This window comes from Zonotrichia leucophrys, chromosome 1 (genome assembly GCF_028769735.1).
Source record: "Zonotrichia leucophrys gambelii isolate GWCS_2022_RI chromosome 1, RI_Zleu_2.0, whole genome shotgun sequence".
NCBI classification, from domain to species: domain Eukaryota; kingdom Metazoa; phylum Chordata; class Aves; order Passeriformes; family Passerellidae; genus Zonotrichia; species Zonotrichia leucophrys.
This window is the reverse complement of record NC_088169.1, coordinates 3,876,881-3,895,358: the sequence shown is the minus strand read 5'-3', so window position 1 is coordinate 3,895,358 and position 18,478 is coordinate 3,876,881. Positions and strand designations below refer to the sequence as shown.

The 18,478-nt window shown below is 39.5% G+C and overlaps 2 protein-coding genes across 3 annotated transcripts in view; both read left to right on the top strand.

Moving 5' to 3' along the window:
- The window catches only part of BRWD1 (bromodomain and WD repeat domain containing 1), a 61,568-nt gene extending 56,329 nt beyond the window's left edge, over positions 1-5,239 (top strand). Inside the window, exon 41 of the mRNA XM_064705387.1 lies at positions 1,614-5,239. Coding sequence (XP_064561457.1) covers positions 1,614-2,734 — 1,121 coding nt within the window. The 3' untranslated portion in view covers positions 2,735-5,239. The remainder of the gene's footprint in view (positions 1-1,613) is intronic.
- Positions 5,240-6,885: 1,646 nt separating this feature from the next.
- PSMG1 (proteasome assembly chaperone 1) lies at positions 6,886-16,577 on the top strand. Of its 2 annotated transcripts, none has more exons than XM_064705367.1 (7): positions 6,886-7,116; positions 7,331-7,413; positions 8,621-8,772; positions 9,092-9,154; positions 11,062-11,260; positions 13,343-13,530; positions 15,155-15,337. In XM_064705367.1, exons 1-7 carry the CDS (start codon positions 6,995-6,997, stop codon positions 15,227-15,229), a joined length of 882 nt encoding a protein of 293 aa, XP_064561437.1. In that variant the 5' UTR covers positions 6,886-6,994; the 3' UTR covers positions 15,230-15,337. The 2 variants fall into 2 exon arrangements, with proteins under 2 accessions (XP_064561437.1, XP_064561445.1); XM_064705375.1 differs by having other exon boundaries at positions 6,904-7,116; positions 13,394-13,530; positions 15,155-16,577.
- Positions 16,578-18,478: the final 1,901 nt, after the last annotated feature.

Sequence of the window (18,478 nt, the reverse complement as noted above, 5' to 3'; positions counted from 1 at the left end):
TTATATATAATATATATTACAGGTATGTAGTGTTTAGCATGGGATTTTATTTTATATATCAGAGAAGATTGAAAGCAGAGTTTTCACATCAATTGTGCCAATCCCTTGTGGGCTGTGGTGCCCCTGCAGCTGAGCTGGTTGGAGCTCAGGCTGGATTTTCCTGCCCAATATTCCAGGTTTGGAGTTTGGCCTGAGCTCCAGGACACCCTGACCAACCAAACTTTCACATCTTTGTGGCTTTTAAAAGCTCCTCCAGTTCTGGGGGTACTTGGGGTGATGCTCCCTCCTTCTGCCTGTGCCACCTGCTTGAACCTTTGCAGCTTTTATTTCTGGATCTTCAGGGGAAAATTTCAATACTTTTTATTAGAGATTTGTTCCAAATGTAGGATCTTGTATACAAAGTGTAATTTCAATACTCTGGCTGTGTTGTAGGAAGGCTGGACTTTATTCTTTACCTTTATGTTCCAGCTACTTAATAATGCTGGAGGACAGTGTATAATATGAGATCTAACTCTTCTTTTTAGTCTGTGGATTAATTAACCTTTCATCCAGCATTTTGCAGTGTGCAGCAGAAATGTTGTGCTTTGGCCATAAAATCACACAACACAACTACTACACGTAGTAATATTCATGTATCATTTCTGGAAGCTTGTAACAAAGAAAAAAAATTAATTATCCTTTGAAAATGTAAAAATAAGAATATACTGGAGTAGTACATAAAAATATATGTAATTAAATAAGGACCAGATTTAGTATATGAAGAGATTGTTAATATTGGTACTCAAGCTGGACATTTGAATTTATGCCTCATAATTTTTCCCTCTGTTTATATTTTTAAATTTACTTCAAGAACTTTTTTTAAAATTTATATGTATGAATTGTCTTATTTAGAAGGGAAACACTGATCTCCATATAGCACATGATTTACACGTGGAATATTTATTTTAAAACACAGCATAAGCAAGTTCTATATTAATTCTAAAAACACTGAATGGAAGATTCACTGTTAGCAGCAATTTGGTTGTTAAAGTCATAAGGAGCTGAAGGGTTTTAATGTTCTCCACCTGAAACCATCTAAAATTAAAATTTGAAATCCACATGAAATTTGCATCCACATGAAATATTACAGTTTCTTTTTTAGGATAAAAGGTCTAAAATGTGTAATTAACATTGCAACTTTTACTAGAGTAAAAGTTGGAATGTTAATTACACATTTTAGACCTCTTATCTAGTCTTCTATCTACCTTTTTATCTGGACATTGTATCTACCTTCTATCTACCTCTAGTAAGAAAAATACAGTTTTTAATGATACAAGTATTAGTAATATGACAGGTAAGTGAGAGAATTTATAATTTATGAACTAATTAACAGGGTGATGCTAGAGAAAGCTCTTTTGAAGCCATGAAAAGTTTTAAAAGTGACAATCTCAAGAGTTAAAAGTATCCCTGGGATACTGCTGGTATTTTTAGTAAAGAATGGAGATAAATTTCCCTTAACAGTTGAAATTCAATATTTGTGAATTTCATTCAAAGTGGCAGCGTTTGGCCATAATAAACGAATCATTTCAGGAGTGTAAGACACTAAAAAGAACTTTTCCATCTTCCTTTTGTAGAGCAAGCATCAGAGGAGGCCGGCCAGGGCGCCAAGGTGCTGAGGAACAGGACGTGCGTCATCAACTACAAGAAGCACATCAGGGTGTGCGGCCTGGGGGAGAAGAAGAACCCGCGCAGGTGTGCCACGCTGGCAGCCAGCAAGATCAGGATCATGAGCGATGCCAAGGAGGAATTATCCAGCTCAGAAAGTGTTTACCCAGCCAGGAAAAACCGCAAGCAGCTCCAGGGCAGCGTGTCCTCAGCCTGCAGGAAGAAGCTGTTCAACAGCTCGGAGGTGGAGGCTTGTTCCAAGTCTGAAAATGAGAGTGAGCAGGTTTGTGGTAGGAAAAAGCTTTCCTGCTCTGAATCTTCTGTTTCTAAAAGGAAATATATTATTGAGTCTGAGAATGAAAGGACTGACTCGGAGACAGAGACTCAGAGGCAGAGTGATAACCACGTGCAGCCACACGAACCCTTCTGTGCTGCAGCTCTGAATAACTTTGACTACGACTCCTCAGAGGAGAATTCCACAAACCACAGGGTAGAAAATGGGGGAAACTGGGGAATTTCTAGGCAGGCAGCTTCAGCCCACAACCATTGTACGAGTAACTCCGAAGAGGAGGTAGATTCTGACTTGGCTAAACTTGAAACTAAAAATACCAGAGTAGCAGCAAATAAAAAACCCAGAGCTTCTTTCAAGAGATTAAAACAGGTGGATGACTTAAAGGAAGGAGAATCTGAAATGGGGGGGAAAAGAGAGGAGAGAAGCTCTGAGGATGTGGAAGCACCGGGGACTGCAGGAAGCTCCAAAACCACCTTCCCCTGTTTCTCCTCGGACTCTGGGACCGACAGCACCATCTGCAGCGACGCCACGGACACCGGGAAGCGCAAGAGGAAATGCAGAGCGGGCAGGAAGGAGGGCCTGAGCCCCGACTCTCTGAGGCCGCGCAGGCGGCGGCCGCAGCGCAGGAAGCGGCGGAAAGGCAGCCAGGAGCAGGACTCGGAGGAGCTGGAGTTCGGCCGGGCCCGGCAGCGGCCGCGGCGCTCCAAGATCCGCACGCGCAACGGCGGCCGGCGCACCGTGCGCTACCACGACGACGACGACGACAGAGCCCTCGAGGAGGCCGCCTGTGAAACGTAACCTTAACTAAAGGATAGCCAGCCCATCTCTTTGTTTGTTTGGTTGTTTGTTTTTTTTTTTTTCTTTTTTTTTCTTTTTTTTTTAATGGTAATAGCACTAGAACTCGTGATGGGTGCTGGCTCTTCTTTGTCCTACATTTCAGGGAATATATTTATATTTTTCTATGAAAAAGTTATGAATGTGATTAGATGATGACTTTCTCCTTTTTCATATTTTGACTTGCACTTGCCTGCCCATGTAGCAGCATTTAGCACAGATGCCAAAATGTGCCTCATTATAGGGGCAATTTTTTTGTCTTTACTGGTATTTTATTACATATAAACAAGAGTTAAAAAAATGTTAAAACACTGCAAACAGGTTAATAGCAGTATGTTGAGTATTATTGTTATGGGTGCTGCAATGAGATACTACCTAGGTCATGCAACATTCAAGAACAGATTTCAAACATCTCTAATGCTGTATGAAATCATCTACAATAGTAACAGGCTTCTAAATAATAGTACACACTCTAAAAACCTGGTGGATGCAAAGATTGCTTCCAAAGAGGAATGAAAAGGCTGAAAACTTCCCAGCTGGGTTCGGTGCAGCTGTTCAGTGCTCTGTACAAGCAGTTACCAGTGGAGAAGTTTATTTGCCACTTCCAGAGGCTTTGGTTCTGCTGACAGGTAGTACATCATTAATGTGACTTCTATACTGTAAACTTTTAAGATTATGAAATGCAGGTGAACTCTTGGGCCTAAAAGGGTTTTTGTGTGTTTTCTTTATAAAATAGAAAAACAAACAAAACACTTGTTCTGTTTTCTTTATGCGTGGAAAGCTTGAGGTGCAGGATTCCGACATTCCAGACCTTTTTTTGCTACGTTTCTGTTGTTCCTCCATATTTAAAGTGTTTGAATGTTGGATTTCCCATTGATTAAACCTTACCACTTTCTGAGCTTTGCAGTATATCTCCTGTTTTCACAATGTTTGAGGTGGCTCTTGTTGACAAGAAGGAAAATTTCTCCAGGAAAATACGTGGAAGTCTCTGGTTGGACACATGGCAACAACAAAACCACACAGCAGCTTTGAATTTTTAGTTTTCCCTGGAATTGTGCTGGTGGGAGCCCCACAATGGCTGCCCCCAGCCCAAAACCAGGGAATCTCTGCTCCTTCCCCACTCCAGGGTTCCTGCAGCTTCCCTTTTGGTCATTCTTGAAAAATGAAAATGAAAGACTTGGTCATTCTGTCATTCAGTAGAAAATGTGGCAGAGCATCAGATTTACCCTAACCTAGCTCATGTGAACTGAAACAGCAAGTTTGGGAATTGGTTTTCCAGCAGGTTGGACTGGTAGTGGGATCCAGAAGGGTTTGGGGGTAAAAAAATCAGTGCAGCTGCACAATGCTGGTTATGACAGAATTTGTACAAATGGAAATCATCATGGAAAATGGGGCTTCCAGCAGTGAGAGCCACTTCTCCAACACCCTCACTGACATTGTTTGCATTTACCATCACTTCTGCTATGCCAGATGTTATCTCAGCACAGAGAAATATTCTTTTTTTCTTCCTTAACACTTTCATGTGAAGTTCAAAAATAATTTAAATTGTTCTTGCCCCAGGAAGTTTTATTTAGAGCGTAGTCTTGAATAGGATGCGGCAGAATTCTGTAAATTCAAGATAAATGTTTATCTGGATTCTTTATTTGGTTTCTGAAATACAAACACAGTTCTGTTTAGTGAGAAAACTTGAAGGTGGATTTGTGTTTTCTTTGAGGAGCAAACTTTGTTATAGTAAGTCCACTATTTTTTAATATTTTACATAAACTTGATTGTTTAGCAGCTGCTTATTCTCAGTGTTCTCTGGAGTACAACCTCCAATTTGGGAATAATTGAATTAAAGATAAGAGTTTTTATTAATTTTCAGTTTGAACAGCTAGAATTTGGCTGGTGGGTTTGTATTTCTAATCTAGGCTTAGCTTTACAAAGCTGGTTTTCTTTCAGGGCTGTGTTCTGTCACTGCACACACAGGTCCTGTCCCTGAAAGCTGGAGAAGCTTCACAGGAGTCACTGCCTTAGCGACCCTGACACTTCATTTTCTAGGCAAAGCATGTGCTGGTCTATATTTCCTAATTTTATACACATAGTGGGAAGAGAAATTATTCAACTGGAAAGGTATTTTGAGTCTTTCACCCTTTAAGAGTTTATTTTTAATTTATTAAAGGAGCATGGTGGCTCTTATGCAGTCCTTTCACCTTCCTTTAAGTGAGCGGTTTTGGTTTTGTCTAGCTGTACTCAGGGAAGTAAAGTAGTAGACCTTTAAAAGTAGGATCTTTATTTAATGTGACTTTTGGGGGGTGTTTTGGTTTGTTTTAGAGCAGGACCTGAGTGTGTGATGGTGATCAGGCAGCATGAACAGAGGGAAGCATTAAAGTGCAGGGCAGAATCGTAAAGGAATCAAATTCTTTCATGTTCCAGGCTTTGATGATGTACATGTGTTAGTGACCAAAGTAAAGCTGTACATACACCTGGGATGTGTGGATTCTCTCTTTGTGTTTTCTGCTTCTGTCAGGGTTGGGATTGAAGGCACTTGAGATGGTATTTCATGTTTGGACTCAAGCATTTATTATTTCTTATCAGTGTAACAACCTCACAACCATGAGTTCAGCAGTTTTTCAGTACAAGGCACAAAATGGCCAACACTCTCTTGTTACAGGGTCTTTTAAGACTAAACTGTCCAATTAAGAAAAGACACTTAGATTGTTTTCCCTTTTAACCCAATAACATCCCTCAAAGCCCTCAATGCAGACTTTTCTGTCCAATTACAAAATGCCACCCAAACCCATGAAGAATAAGGAAGAAGAAGGTGAAGAAGAACAACCTGCCTCGGCCCTAAAATCTCCCATCTTGCTTCATATTTATTACTATATTCTAAAACCCCAAACTTTAAGTTTTCCACCCTGTGATATTACACACTTCTAACCAACTACACACCCGTAATCCCAGTGCTATTAATCAATTTTGGAAGACTTTTCCACACCCTCAGGTCAAATGCAGTGTTGTCTTGCAAGTGAGTCTGTGCCTTTCAGCACAGAAAGTTTAAAATTCTCAGCATCCAGGATTCCAACAGGATTTCGCTATGCTCTTATTTGGTTCAGCCAGGCCAAGGGACAGCAACCCTGTGGGGCTGGAGAGCTGGAAAGGCCCTGGGGGTGCTGTGACAGGGGCTGGACACGAGCCCAGGGGTGCCCAGGGGGGCACGAGGCCCCTGGCAGCTGGGCTGGATGGGGAATTGTGTGTGCAGCAGGAGCAGGGCAGGGATTGTCCCTCTGTGCTGGCTCTGAGAGGCCCCTCCAGGGCTGGGCCCAGTTCTGGCTGATGCCTTGTGCAGGCTGACCCAGAGCAGAGGCTGGACAGAGCTAAAGAATAAAGCAGGGATTTATTCAAAGCATCTCCTCCATGGATGCACCTTGGGCAGCACCAGAGCCCAGCCAGGGCTGCACCCAAGATGAACCAAAACGGCCCCAAAATGCACGGCCGGGCACGGGCTCTGTCCCTGGGATCAGTTCTGCTCCATTTGCACCTTGCAGTTCATTGTCCCATTCCAGCTTTAGCCCAGGCAGGAGCTCTCCCCTCTCAGGGTCACATCCTGTGATGGTGTTCACAGGGGTCTTAAGATGAGGGAAGAGATGAGGATCTGACTCCATCTTTCAGAAGGCTGATTTATTAATTTATGCTATCTATTATATATAAACTATACTAAAAAAATAGAAGAAAGGATTTCATCAGAAGGCTGGCTAAGAATAGAAAAGGAAGGAATGATAACAAAGGCTTGTGTCTCGGACTCTCTGAGCCAGCTGACTGTGATTGGCCATTAATTAGAAACAACCACATGAGACCAATCCCAGATGCACCTGTTGCATTCCACAGCAGCAGATAATCATTGTTTACATTTTGTTCTTGAGGCCTCCCAGCTTCTCAGGAGAAAAAATCCCAAGGAAAGGATTTTTCAGAAAATATGGCTACACCAGCACACGTGGGAATGTGGCACTGTCTGCAAATTCACTCAAACACCCAGTCACTGCAAATTTGTCAGTAATTATCAGACTATTTAACTTCTGACAGTGTTAAACTGTTGGTCAAGCCTGGGGAGGTTTCAATGGGATATTCGGACAATTTTCTCCACTAAAAGAGGCGCTGCCGCCGCCTCTCCCCTCAGAGCCCCCGGCTCCTCCCGCGCCTGCTCCGGCGCTGAGAGGAGGGGCCGCGCAGGCGCGGGCGGCGGCCATGGCGACCTTCTTCGGGGAGGTGGTGGTGGCCCCGTCCCGGGCCGGCCTGGACGAGGAGGAGGAGGCGCGGGAGGAGACGCCCGAGGACCGCGAGATCCGCAGGGAGATCGAGAAGAAAAGGTACCGACACCGCGGGGAGATCGGCGAAGGTTCTTCCCTCAGAGGGTGCTGGCACTGCCCAGGCTCCCCAGGCAATGGGCACGGCCCCGGGGCTGCCGGAGCTCCAGGGATGCCCATGGTGGGGTTGTTGGGGATCTATACAGGACCAAGAGCTGGGTTTGGATGGTCCTTGCGGGTCCCTCCCAGCCCGCGCTGTTCTGTGTTGTTTTCCCAGGGAGATCCAAGTGCTGTGGAGCTGCGCCGAGGAGTCCCTGGTGTGCTCCAGGTTCATCGTGGCCATCGGCAGGAACGCTGCGGGTGCGTGCAGAACCACAGCTGCTGGGTTTGGGGGATAAACTGGGGAGGCAGAAGGTGGCAGGGAGGTGGAAATGTGCCAGGACATTCCCTGCTCCAAGCCCCAACTGGGATTGTAAATGTGCCCAGACATTCCCAAGCCCCAGTGTCCAACCTGGCCTTGGGCATTTCCAAGGATCCAGGAGCAGCCACAGCTGCTCTGGGCATCCCCACCCTCCCAGGGAACAATTCCCTCCCCAAAATCTCATCCAACCCTGCCCTCCTTGAGTTCAGCTCATTCACCCTTGTCCTGTGATCCCATTACCTTTTGAAAAATCCCTCTCCAGCTTTCGCTTAACCCCCGTATTTACTGAATGTGCAGCTCCTCCTTTAGCAGCAGAGGTTAAGCCTGGAGGCAGCTGAGTTGTCCCAGAGAAAGCTGAAGTTCCTCTGTGCATGTAAAACCCAGTTATTGTTACAGCTGTTTGCTCCTCTTGGAAAGTGATGTATTTTCAGTTGAATACAAAAAGTGAAGCATGTTTTAGTTTGGGATTTTAGTTAGGACAATCCCTCTTTTCCTTTATCTGGTTTTTGTTTGGTAAACTCTCTGGGATTGTTTATTAATTGGCAAAAGTTTTGATCTGATAGTACCCACAAGTCTTGCTTGCATTAAAGTGACATTTAGATGACATTTAGATTTTATCAAAGTTAACTTTGCTAATTTGTTTGGGTTTTGTTCAAGTTTTTCCTTGAAAAATGGTAATAGATATTTTGGATCTGTCTTCTGTAGCTTTTGACAGGAATCTGATTTATGAACATTTTTGCCACACTCTAGCCTCTGTTTTTTCTAGAATCAGTGTAATAGTTCTGCCTTGCTGCTTTAGTGAGTTTTGGTTTTAATCTGCTATGTCAGAAAGTATTAGAGACAATATTTCACATCCTTAATTAATACTAAACAATTTGAAGTTGATTATAATGCTATAATTCCTAACAACAAGTGATTTTTGTGTTAGGGATCTGTATATATTGAACATCTCTTCATCTTTTTAAATTTGAGTACAGCAGGGTTATCACATTGCTGATGTTTCTTAGATTTGGTCAATAAGTTGATAAAAATGAGTTATTCTTCCTTCAGATTGCAAAGGAATAATCTAATTTAGTCTAGCTATTTATTTGTAAAACAGAGGTTTTATTCTTTATAAAGTAACAGTATTTTTTATGGGTTTTGCAGCTTTCCTGTCATCTTTTATCCTGGATTCTGTGTGCTGGGAAGTGATTGGAGTTGTGAAGCTGTGGAATGAGTGGTGCAGAACATCCAGCAGCACAAATGTCCTCCCCACAGACTCTTTCTGTTTGTTCTACAGATTGATAGCAGACCCCACAGTGAGTGACTTGAGCATTAATTCCTCTGTGGTTTGGCTTTCTGAAAGGGAGAAACTTCATCCACCCCCAAACAAGACTGCAGGATCATGGGTTAATCTCATAAGTGATCAGAAGGGTTAAAACTAAAACTGTGTGAAGTTCAGCACAAAGATGTCACAGCCTCGTGGCTTCACTGCATTTGTGAGCAAAAAATCCTCATTGAAACAAAACCCAAAATAACTGAACAAGTTATTGTCTACAGCCACATCTTACAGGTGATGCTCAGCTGCTGTTGTGCCCTTTAAACCACTTGCTCACACAAGTTTTTCCCTTTTTTTAGGTTTTATTGTGCCAGTGTAGTTGCTATGTGGCTGAGGATCAGCAGTTCCAGTGGCTTGAGAAGGTAAAACTGGCAAGGAAATAAATGGAATAATAAAATCTTCAGGGTGGGGATCTTTTCTCTGATACTTTAAACATGACAGTGTTAAAGTGGCTTTCTTTTATTAAATATTCAAAAATAGATCAATTTACTCTCTGCAGGATCACTGAAATCCCTTTCTAGTGCTGCCAGCTGTATCTGCTGCAAGCTCCCAGCTGAGTGCAGTCACTCCTTCTGCACAGTCTCACTTTTGTTGGCCCTTAACCACTTCCCAAAGCTTTTTCCTGCTTGCTTTTCATTTCCCATGCCTTATTTCAGCTGCATTTCACCTCTGGGAGAATTTTTCCTTTAAAAAAAAACCCAACAGCAATTTGTCCAGCTGCCAAAGGATCACCAGCCCAACCAGTTGTGGAGCTGCTGGGTGTGTTCTGTGCCTTTCCCAGGGGGAGCTGGAGATCAAGGTGCCTCCCAAGCAGAATTTGTCCCATTTCTTCCCACATTTAACATTCCCAGGGCCTCACCCCAGCATTATCCAGGTACAGGAGCACTGCTGGCTCAGGGAAGTCCCTCCAAATATCATCATTTTGATTTTAATAAGATAAAGCCAAGGGGTGAATGTTCCTCCTCATGATTTTCCTGATGGATTTGGGTCATTGCTTTGCCTGCAGGATGTGTGGCTGATTTTTGTCTGGCTGTCTGTCTGCTCCCTGCCTGCAAATCTGTGCTGAGCTGATGGAGCAGCAGGGATTCTGAGGCTGGGCTTAGAGATAAATACAGCTTTGCTGGGGGATCACAGCTCATTTGGAAGTTTAAAAACCCTGAGACCTCACATTTTTACTGTATTCCACACATTCCTGCACTTCATTGGAAGTGGGATTGCAGAAGAGACATGGCTGGAGGTTGTCTTCCCCATTTGTGGGTGTTCCTGAACAGCAGGAGTGTGGTTGTACCAAGTCAGTGTTCCTGAGTATTTTTACATTTTGTGGTTGTTGAGATTTTTAAATGTGCAGCAGAAACAACATCCTGCCAATCCTTTTTCCTTTCATGTGAGTTGCAGCTGTGTTCTGTGTGTAAATCCTGATTTCCTGAGCATCTCCCATCTCCACAGGTCAGATCTTTACATCTGGGTGGGTTTTCTCTGTAAGGATCACTGACAAACCAGAACACACAGGTTGGATTTTGCAGCCATAGATTCCAGCCTGTGTTCCCAACAAACCAAGTGGAAAATTTGTGAGCTTCTGAATATTCCTGTCAAATTTCTGTCCCAGTGACAGTGATGGGAGGGCACAGCTTCCCTCCTGGGACTGGTGCACAGAAACCTGTGTAGGCAACTTTCTGTCACAGTTTCCAAATTCTCTATTTCCTTTTCCCCTGTTGGTATTTTGTAATGTTCAGAAGGTTTTGTACTTCAAAACTTTGTTCTTTGAATATGAGAAAAAGAAGCCTAAATTTTCTTTCTCAATTCAACTTGAACAGAATAAAATAAAATCTGTGTATTTAAAATAAATTATTTTACAATATTGTAGGGCATCCAGGGAGCACAATTTTCATTTCAGATGTTATGCAGCTCAGTGAACTGCTTGTTTTTATTTGGAATCCTATTTTTCTTTTTTTTTACAATCACCATTAATTAAAGCAGTAAATCTTAATATATTAAATACAAAGTGCTGAAAACCTAAAACCTCTCCAGAAGATCACTAGACTTAGTAAATATATCAGCTGTTATTTTGGGGTTTTTATTCTAGGAGCAATGCCTGGGAAATTCCTACCTGAAGGTTGTGATTCAGACTGATTTTGATCCTGCAAACCTGAGTTCAAGATAAATGAATCTGAAATTGAAATGAATCTGAAATGGAAATGAATCTTTGAGGTTCCTCTGCTTTTATTGTGAGAAGAGAACTTTTTTGCTGATGTATTTTTTTGAATTTCAGGTTTTTGGCTCCATGCAGAAGAAAGGCTTGCAAGTCACCATCCTTTCCACGTGTCCTGTAGCTGATTATAAAACTCAGGAATCCACTCTGACCCTTGTGTCTCCATTCCTGAAAGCCTTGAAGACCAAAGAATTCCAGGAGCAGGTCTGCTGCCCACTGCTGGAGCAGCCCAACATTGTGAGGGACCTTCCTGCTGCTGGTACTGTGCAATTCCAATTATTTACACAATTCCCCCTGAGGAACATCCCTCTGCAATTCGAATTTTTGCTTAATTGTGGGAACTGGCTGAAAATTCAGCTTTTTAAAAATTAATTACTGACAGATTCATATCGTATATATTGCTCTGGAAAAGAGGGACAATTTTGCAAACCAGCCACAAATCATTTTATCATTTATGTGTGGGACAGAAGTACTGGGAAATTCTCCAGTACAGCCTTACAAAGCATATTGTACAGTGGGGATTTTAGGAATTTTACTTAGTAATTAAGTAAGTTTTATTAGGAATTATTTTCAACTGAGCATCCAAAATAAAAGCTCATAAAGTCCTTTTTGTATATAACAGGTCCACTGATCAACCTCATGGAAAAATTAGATTCAGTTTTTTATGTAATTTAATAAAAACCTTGAGTTTTTCATTCTGGAATCCCTAATGGAAAAGCTTGTCTGGCAGGAGCTAAAAGTGGATGTTTTTCTCTCATTCACATTCCTTTTTATGGAGGTTTTTGTTTGTTGGTTTGAGTTTTTTGGGGGGGGATGGGAGGGGGTTTGTTTGGGGTTTTTTTTAGATCTTGCTATTATTTTTATTTCTTTTCTTATTTTTATTATTAAATATTTGATAAAATATTTTGCTGTTTTTTATTTATTATTTTCATCCCTGGATGTCCTACATTTAAATGTCTTTTCTTATTTTTTATTTATTTATTAAATATTTGATAAAAATATTTTACTGTTTTTTATTTATTATTTTCATCCCTGGATGTCCTACATTTAAATTTCTTTTCTTATTTTTATTATTAAATATTTGATAAAATATTTTGCTGTTTTTTATTTATTATTTTCATCCCTGGATGTCCTACATTTAAATTTCTTTTCTTATTTTTATTATTAAATATTTGATAAAATATTTTGCTGTTTTTTATTTATTATTTTCATCCCTGGATGTCCTACATTTAAATGTCTTTTCTTATTTTTTATTTATTTATTAAATATTTAAGAAAATATTTTCATTTTTATTTATCATTTTAATTTTTATTTTAAATATTATATTACATTATATTACATTATATTACATTATATTATATTGCATTCTATTATATTGCATTCTATTATATTGCATTCTATTATATTACATTATATTGCATTACATTATATTACACTATATTACATTACATTATATTACATCATATTGCATTACATTATATTGCATTCTATTGCATTACATTATATTGCATTCTATTGCATTCTATTATATTGCATTCTATTATATTACATTATTGCATTACATTATATTGCATTATATTGCATTATATTGCATTATATTGCATTATATTGCATTACGTTATATTGTATTGCATTATATTGCATTATATTGCATTATATTGCATTATATTGCATTATATTGCATTATACTGCATTATATTGCATTATACTGCATTATACTGCATTGCCTTATATTGCATTGCCTTATATTGCATTGCCTTATATTGCATTGCCTTATATTGCATTGCCTTATATTGCATTGCCTTATATTGCATTGCCTTATATTGCATTGCCTTATATTGCATTGCATTATATTGCATTGCCTTATATTGCATTGCCTTATATTGCATTGCCTTATATTGCATTATATTATATTGCATTGTATTGCATTACATTATATTGCATTACATTATATTGCATTGCATTATATTGCATTGCATTATATTGCATTACATTATATTGCATTACATTATATTGCATTACATTATATTGCATTACATTATATTGCATTGCCTTATATTGCATTGCCTTATATTGCATTGCATTATATTGCATTGCCTTATATTGCATTGCCTTATATTGCATTGCCTTATATTGCATTATATTATATTATATTATATTTATTTTTATGTACAGTTTCCAGGTAAGGTATGCACCAGGAAGAAACACCTGCATTTAACTAATTTTTGATTTTAACTAATTTTCCTTGTATAGCTGGGGGATGAGTGGCTGCCCCAGCAGTCAGCATCCTGAGCTGGTAATGCCACTCCCATGGGTTTCAAATTGTGATTTTTGCACGCAGAGCAGAGCTCCCTTTGTGCTGAGTGTGACAGATTTCCTTTCCCTGTGCCAGTGCTGAGTTACTGCCAGGTGTGGGGCATCCCTGCCGTGCTGTACCAGTGCTACACCGATGTCATCAAGCTGGACACAGTCACCATTGAAGCCTTCAAGCCTCTGCTCTCTTCTGAGCTCCTGAAGAGTTTAGCCAAGGTAAAATTCCATTTTTAAAATTAATGGGAGTTTTTGTCTGGTTTTTTTCTGCTGGGTTTGTTCCCCTGTGGGGATTGCACTCTACATCTTCCTTCAGACCTTCATTTTGGATTTTCAGGCTCTGCTAATGTATGAATATATCAGGGAGGGGTTTTTGTGCTTGTGTAAGCTGCAGTTTGCTTTGGAGTTGCCTCATTTAAAACTTTTTGTTGTGTGTTTTTTTATTATTTTTACATTTTATATTCATATACCAGATGGCTGTGTTCTAGCTCTGTATCTGCCTCTCTTCTGGCATACAGGAAAGCTTCTTAAAATAACCCATTGTGACCTATAACTTCATTTTGGAGCTAAAAGGCCAAATTTCTGAAGAAATTTTTACACTAATCCAGCCTGACCTGAACACTTCAGAGATGGGGCAGCCCCAATTTCTGTGTCATCACCCTCACAGTAAATCCCATTGCTCCCATAAATTCCCATTGCAGCCCCTAAAATGAATGTTCTCCTCTTTCTGAAGTGTTTAAATTGAATTCTAGTTGGTGGAGAACACTTTGAACCCAGATTTCAATGCCCACAGAGGTCTGTGTGTACTGAGGTGTTGATTTCAGTTCCAAAATCAGTTTTCAGTGCAGCTCATTCTGTTCTGCTGAATAACTCTGAGTAACACATAAATATTGAAACTCTGAAGGAGAACAATGACAGAGACTCTTCCCCCTCATCTCCAAGCAAGGAGGAATGCGAAATAATAAATCCCATTTTCTTGCTGCACTGCACATTCCTGGGGATAAATTCATTCAGAAGACCTGAGTTTTGCTCAGTTAATATCGATATGATATAATGTAATATAATATAAGTATAATGTAATGTTATGTTACATTATTATGTTATGTTATATTATGTTATATTATATTATATTATATTATATTATATTATAAATTATTATATAATAATAATATAATTTATATATATATAATATAATTATATATATTAATATATTATATTAATATTTATATATATATTATATATATAGTAATTAATGTTATATATGTTATATATTATGTATGTTATTTTATGATATTAATATATATATAATTAATTAATATAATAATATATATAATTATAATATAGTACTATATGTATTATATATTAATATATATATAAATATTATATATATATATATATGTATAAATATATAAGTATCAAAAAATATATATTAATATATATGTATTAATATATTATATATAATAATTAATATATAAATATATAATATATAATATACTATATAATATAGTATTATATATTTATATTATATATATATATTATATTTACTATATATTATATATACTATATATTATACTATACTAATATATAATATATACTATATTATATATATTAGTATATATATTATTATATATACTAATATATATAATATAGTACGATATGTGATATTTATATCTTTAATCTAAGTAAATAATGTATAACTATTTAATTATAATATCTAATAAAATTTAGTTCATATCTTAATAAAAGTGATATTCAGAGTAATGAAAATGGGGCAGGGGCCAGGGGAGCTCTTGCTCTGCCGCAGCTCTGAGGCTGATGCTGATTCCTCTCCTCCTTTCCCCAGGACGCCTCTGAAAGCACAAAGGTCCTGAAGAAGTTCCTGACAGCCAGTGAAAGTCACAACAACATCTACATCTGACAAGGACACTTGTGCTGCACTTTGTGAACTCCAGTTTCTTCTCTTGAGGACTTCTGGGATTTTATTTTTTTTCCTTTAAATTAGAATAAATTCCAGTAGATTTTTTTACTTTCCCGCTCATTTTTGTTGCTTTTAACTTCATCACTGAACACCCTTCTGCATGGTTTGGAAGATTCTTCTGGAATGATTTTAGGAAAGATTTTGGATATGAAAATCAACTCCTTTTTTTCCTCCTGAAGGGATTGTTTTACCTAAAAGCATTCCTTTTATATTTCAAAGAGGAAAATACAGATAAGGAATTTTGTATCTAACAAGACCTCTCAATTTTTTACTTTATTTTGAGATCCGAAGGTTTTTCTAATATTTGATGCTCTTCAAAGATTTGTCTGTGATCAAGAAAATGCACTCTCTGTCCTTTCCCATCCACAGAGAATTTTGCTTGTGTTTATTTATGGCTCCACATGCCCTTTTTAATGTATATATTGACACAAAAGGCAGAAATTAAAGTGTGCTAAATGCCTTTAAAACTTGCTAGTGAAAAATATCCTCTCCTGGCCAAAGGGGCTGGCAGGATCTCAGGCTGCTTCAGCTGAGATTTAATTCACTTTAAACCACCAAAATTTGGGCAATGGTAGAAATAATAAAAGATCTCTTAGGCAGAGCATGTGATTTTTAGAGGAAAGTAAAAATTTTGGGAGTTGGTAACAATTTCAGCAGTTTATTCCAAGTACTAACTAGGATTGAGGTGCAGTTCTGAGTTGTACTCTGTTTAATTTAACATTTTGTTTAAGAAAATGGTGTTAAAGTTTTAATTTGTAATTCTGTTCTCTGCTGGGTGCAGCTTTGATTTACACTGGATGCTCAGTGGGTATTTCAGTGTTTTCCTGCTCAGAACTGTCACTGGTTTAAATTTCAGTTCAGGTAATTACAGATGAGCACATCTTGTCTAAAATGGTGCTGGATTTTGGAAATGGATTTTGGAACAAATTCTGAAGCTTTTTTGGGTTTTTCCCCCATTTCAATCTATCCTTTTAATTCATAAATTGGTTTTATGTGTGATCTGAGCTGAGAACTCTGTTGTTTTGAAAGTTGGCTGCACCATTTTCTTATTTTTATATGTTTGGTTCATAATAAATAAAGCAGATAACAAGAAATCTCTTTAATAGTAAATTATGCAGAGACCCTTAGAGGAATTGTGAGTGTATTCCTGGTATTGGTGTGGTCACCCAGGCAGTTTGCAATGTTTTAAAACAGTTATTACATTATATTTAATTCAGTTTTTACTACTTGGCTTTATGCTGGGGTGTGAGATGCTCCTAAACACCTTGAATAAAAATGGCAAACAAAACCAAGGCAGCTTGGGAGATGAAATCTGACTGAAACCTGATGTTCTGGCAGAATTCCTCAAAACTGAAAGTTTGAAAGCTCTCCATAGCAGGAAATGTTTAGGTAGGATGTAGTGGGGAAGTGCTGTGGGCCAGTGAAAAAAGAGATTTTAATTTAAAATTCTGCCTTTTCCCATAATCTGATGTAGGAAGGAGCTCATATCACCCCTTAAATATTCTGTAGGCCTCAGAACTAATGATGAGCTGTGTCTCCTACAAGATGAGAGTGTTGACTGAAGATTTTTTTCCACATTTGAATGTTGCTGCCTGTTTTTTATTTTCCCTTCTGTGCTCCAGTATCTGCCCAGAGCCTGCAGTGAGGTTTTCTTGTTTCCTCCCAGCTGCTGGGTGTAATCCTTGGAGGAGTTCACAAACTTCAGAGCTGTCAAATGTGGCAGATGGCTCCAAAGCTCTGGGGGGAGAGGTTTGAGATGAGATTGTGTAAGACTTGGTTTGCTGAGGTATTTGCTAAATGCAAATTGTGAAACCAGAGTGAACTGTGAGACTGGAGGAGGGGTTTTTATCCCACTTTTAAAAGTCATTTAAGCCACTTATTACTTTTTTAGATAAGACTGATCTGTTTTTTGCTGAATGCCTTCCAAACCAAAGGCTCTTCCCAAGTCCACTCTGCTTTGTCACACTGCAGAATTTATTTGGTGGGCAGAGGTGATTTCCCATTCCTGAAGGCTCTGACTCCTGGGTGATGTGCCTGACTTAAAAGTCCTGGATTCAAGGTGCATTTTATGCATTTCATCCTTTGCTTTTGCCTTGGAAGCTGTTGGAGTCAGTGCAGTGCAGGCCACAGGTGTGAATTCATGTACAGAGGTGAATTCATGCCAGGTTTGGGCTGGAAGGGACCTTAAAAATCACCCAGTGCCACCCCTGCCATGGCAGGGACACCTCCCACTGTCCCCAGTGTCCAACCTGGCCTTGGGCACTGCCAGGGATCCAGGGGTGGAATTCCATCCCAGCCCTGCCCACCCTGCCAGGGAACAATTCCTCATTGCCAAGATCCCACCCAGCCCTGCCCTCGGGCACTGGGAGCCATTCCCTGTGTGCTGTCCCTGCATCCCCTGGCAATTGTCTCTCTCCAGCTTTCCTGGGGCTCCTCCAGGCCCTGCAAGGCCGCCCTGAGCTCAGCCCAAAGCTTCTCCTGTGCAGGTGAGCAATGCCAGCTGTGCCAGCCTTTCCTGCCAGCAGAGCTGCTCCATCCCTCTGCTCATCCTGGAGCCTCCTCTGGGCTCTGCAGCAGCTCCAGCTCCCCCCTGGCTGGGGCAGCTCTGCAGGTGGGAAATCACCTGTGGGGGCTCAGGGACACAATCCCATCCCTTTCCTGCTGCCCACCTTGCAGACAGGATTCACATCATCCCCATTCCTCATCTCACTGCACAGCTCCAGGAAATTATTTAATTCTAAGATTCCATGGTCAAATTGGCTCTGCCCTGCAAAGTGATTTGTTGCTAAAGCTGCAGAGGAAGAACATCACTTCTGACATGTAATTCTACAATTTTTGTGCCAAAAAATTGAAAAAGGCAATTATTTTGTTCTACCTCATTCTTTCTGATTTGTTTAATATTCTGGTTTCTGTCTAAAACATTGACAGGTCTAAATGAGCTAAAAACCAAATGAAAGTTAAAGAGATTCATGATTTTCCTTTTTTTTTGCTGCCATCAAATCTGCACTTTTTTTTTTTCCCTTTAAATATTTTGGACTGAAAGTTTGGACAGCTGCTGCACATGGCAGCAACCAGCACCTACAGGCCCCTCCTTGAGCCAAGTGAGATCACAGCTCTGAGGTCAGGATTTTTTACTGGAGAGAAAACACTGAGATCCTGTTGAGAGCTCTCCAGAGTGGCTGATGAGCA

Coding starts and splice junctions, on each gene's coding strand:
- PSMG1 (XM_064705367.1), top strand. CDS start 6,995: ATGGCGACCTTCTTCGGGGAGGTGGTGGTGGCCCCGTCCCGGGCCGGC. Junction 7,117..7,330: donor AGGGAGATCGAGAAGAAAAG/GTACCGACACCG, acceptor TTGTTTTCCCAG/GGAGATCCAAGTGCTGTGGA. Junction 7,414..8,620: donor CATCGGCAGGAACGCTGCGG/GTGCGTGCAGAA, acceptor TGGGTTTTGCAG/CTTTCCTGTCATCTTTTATC.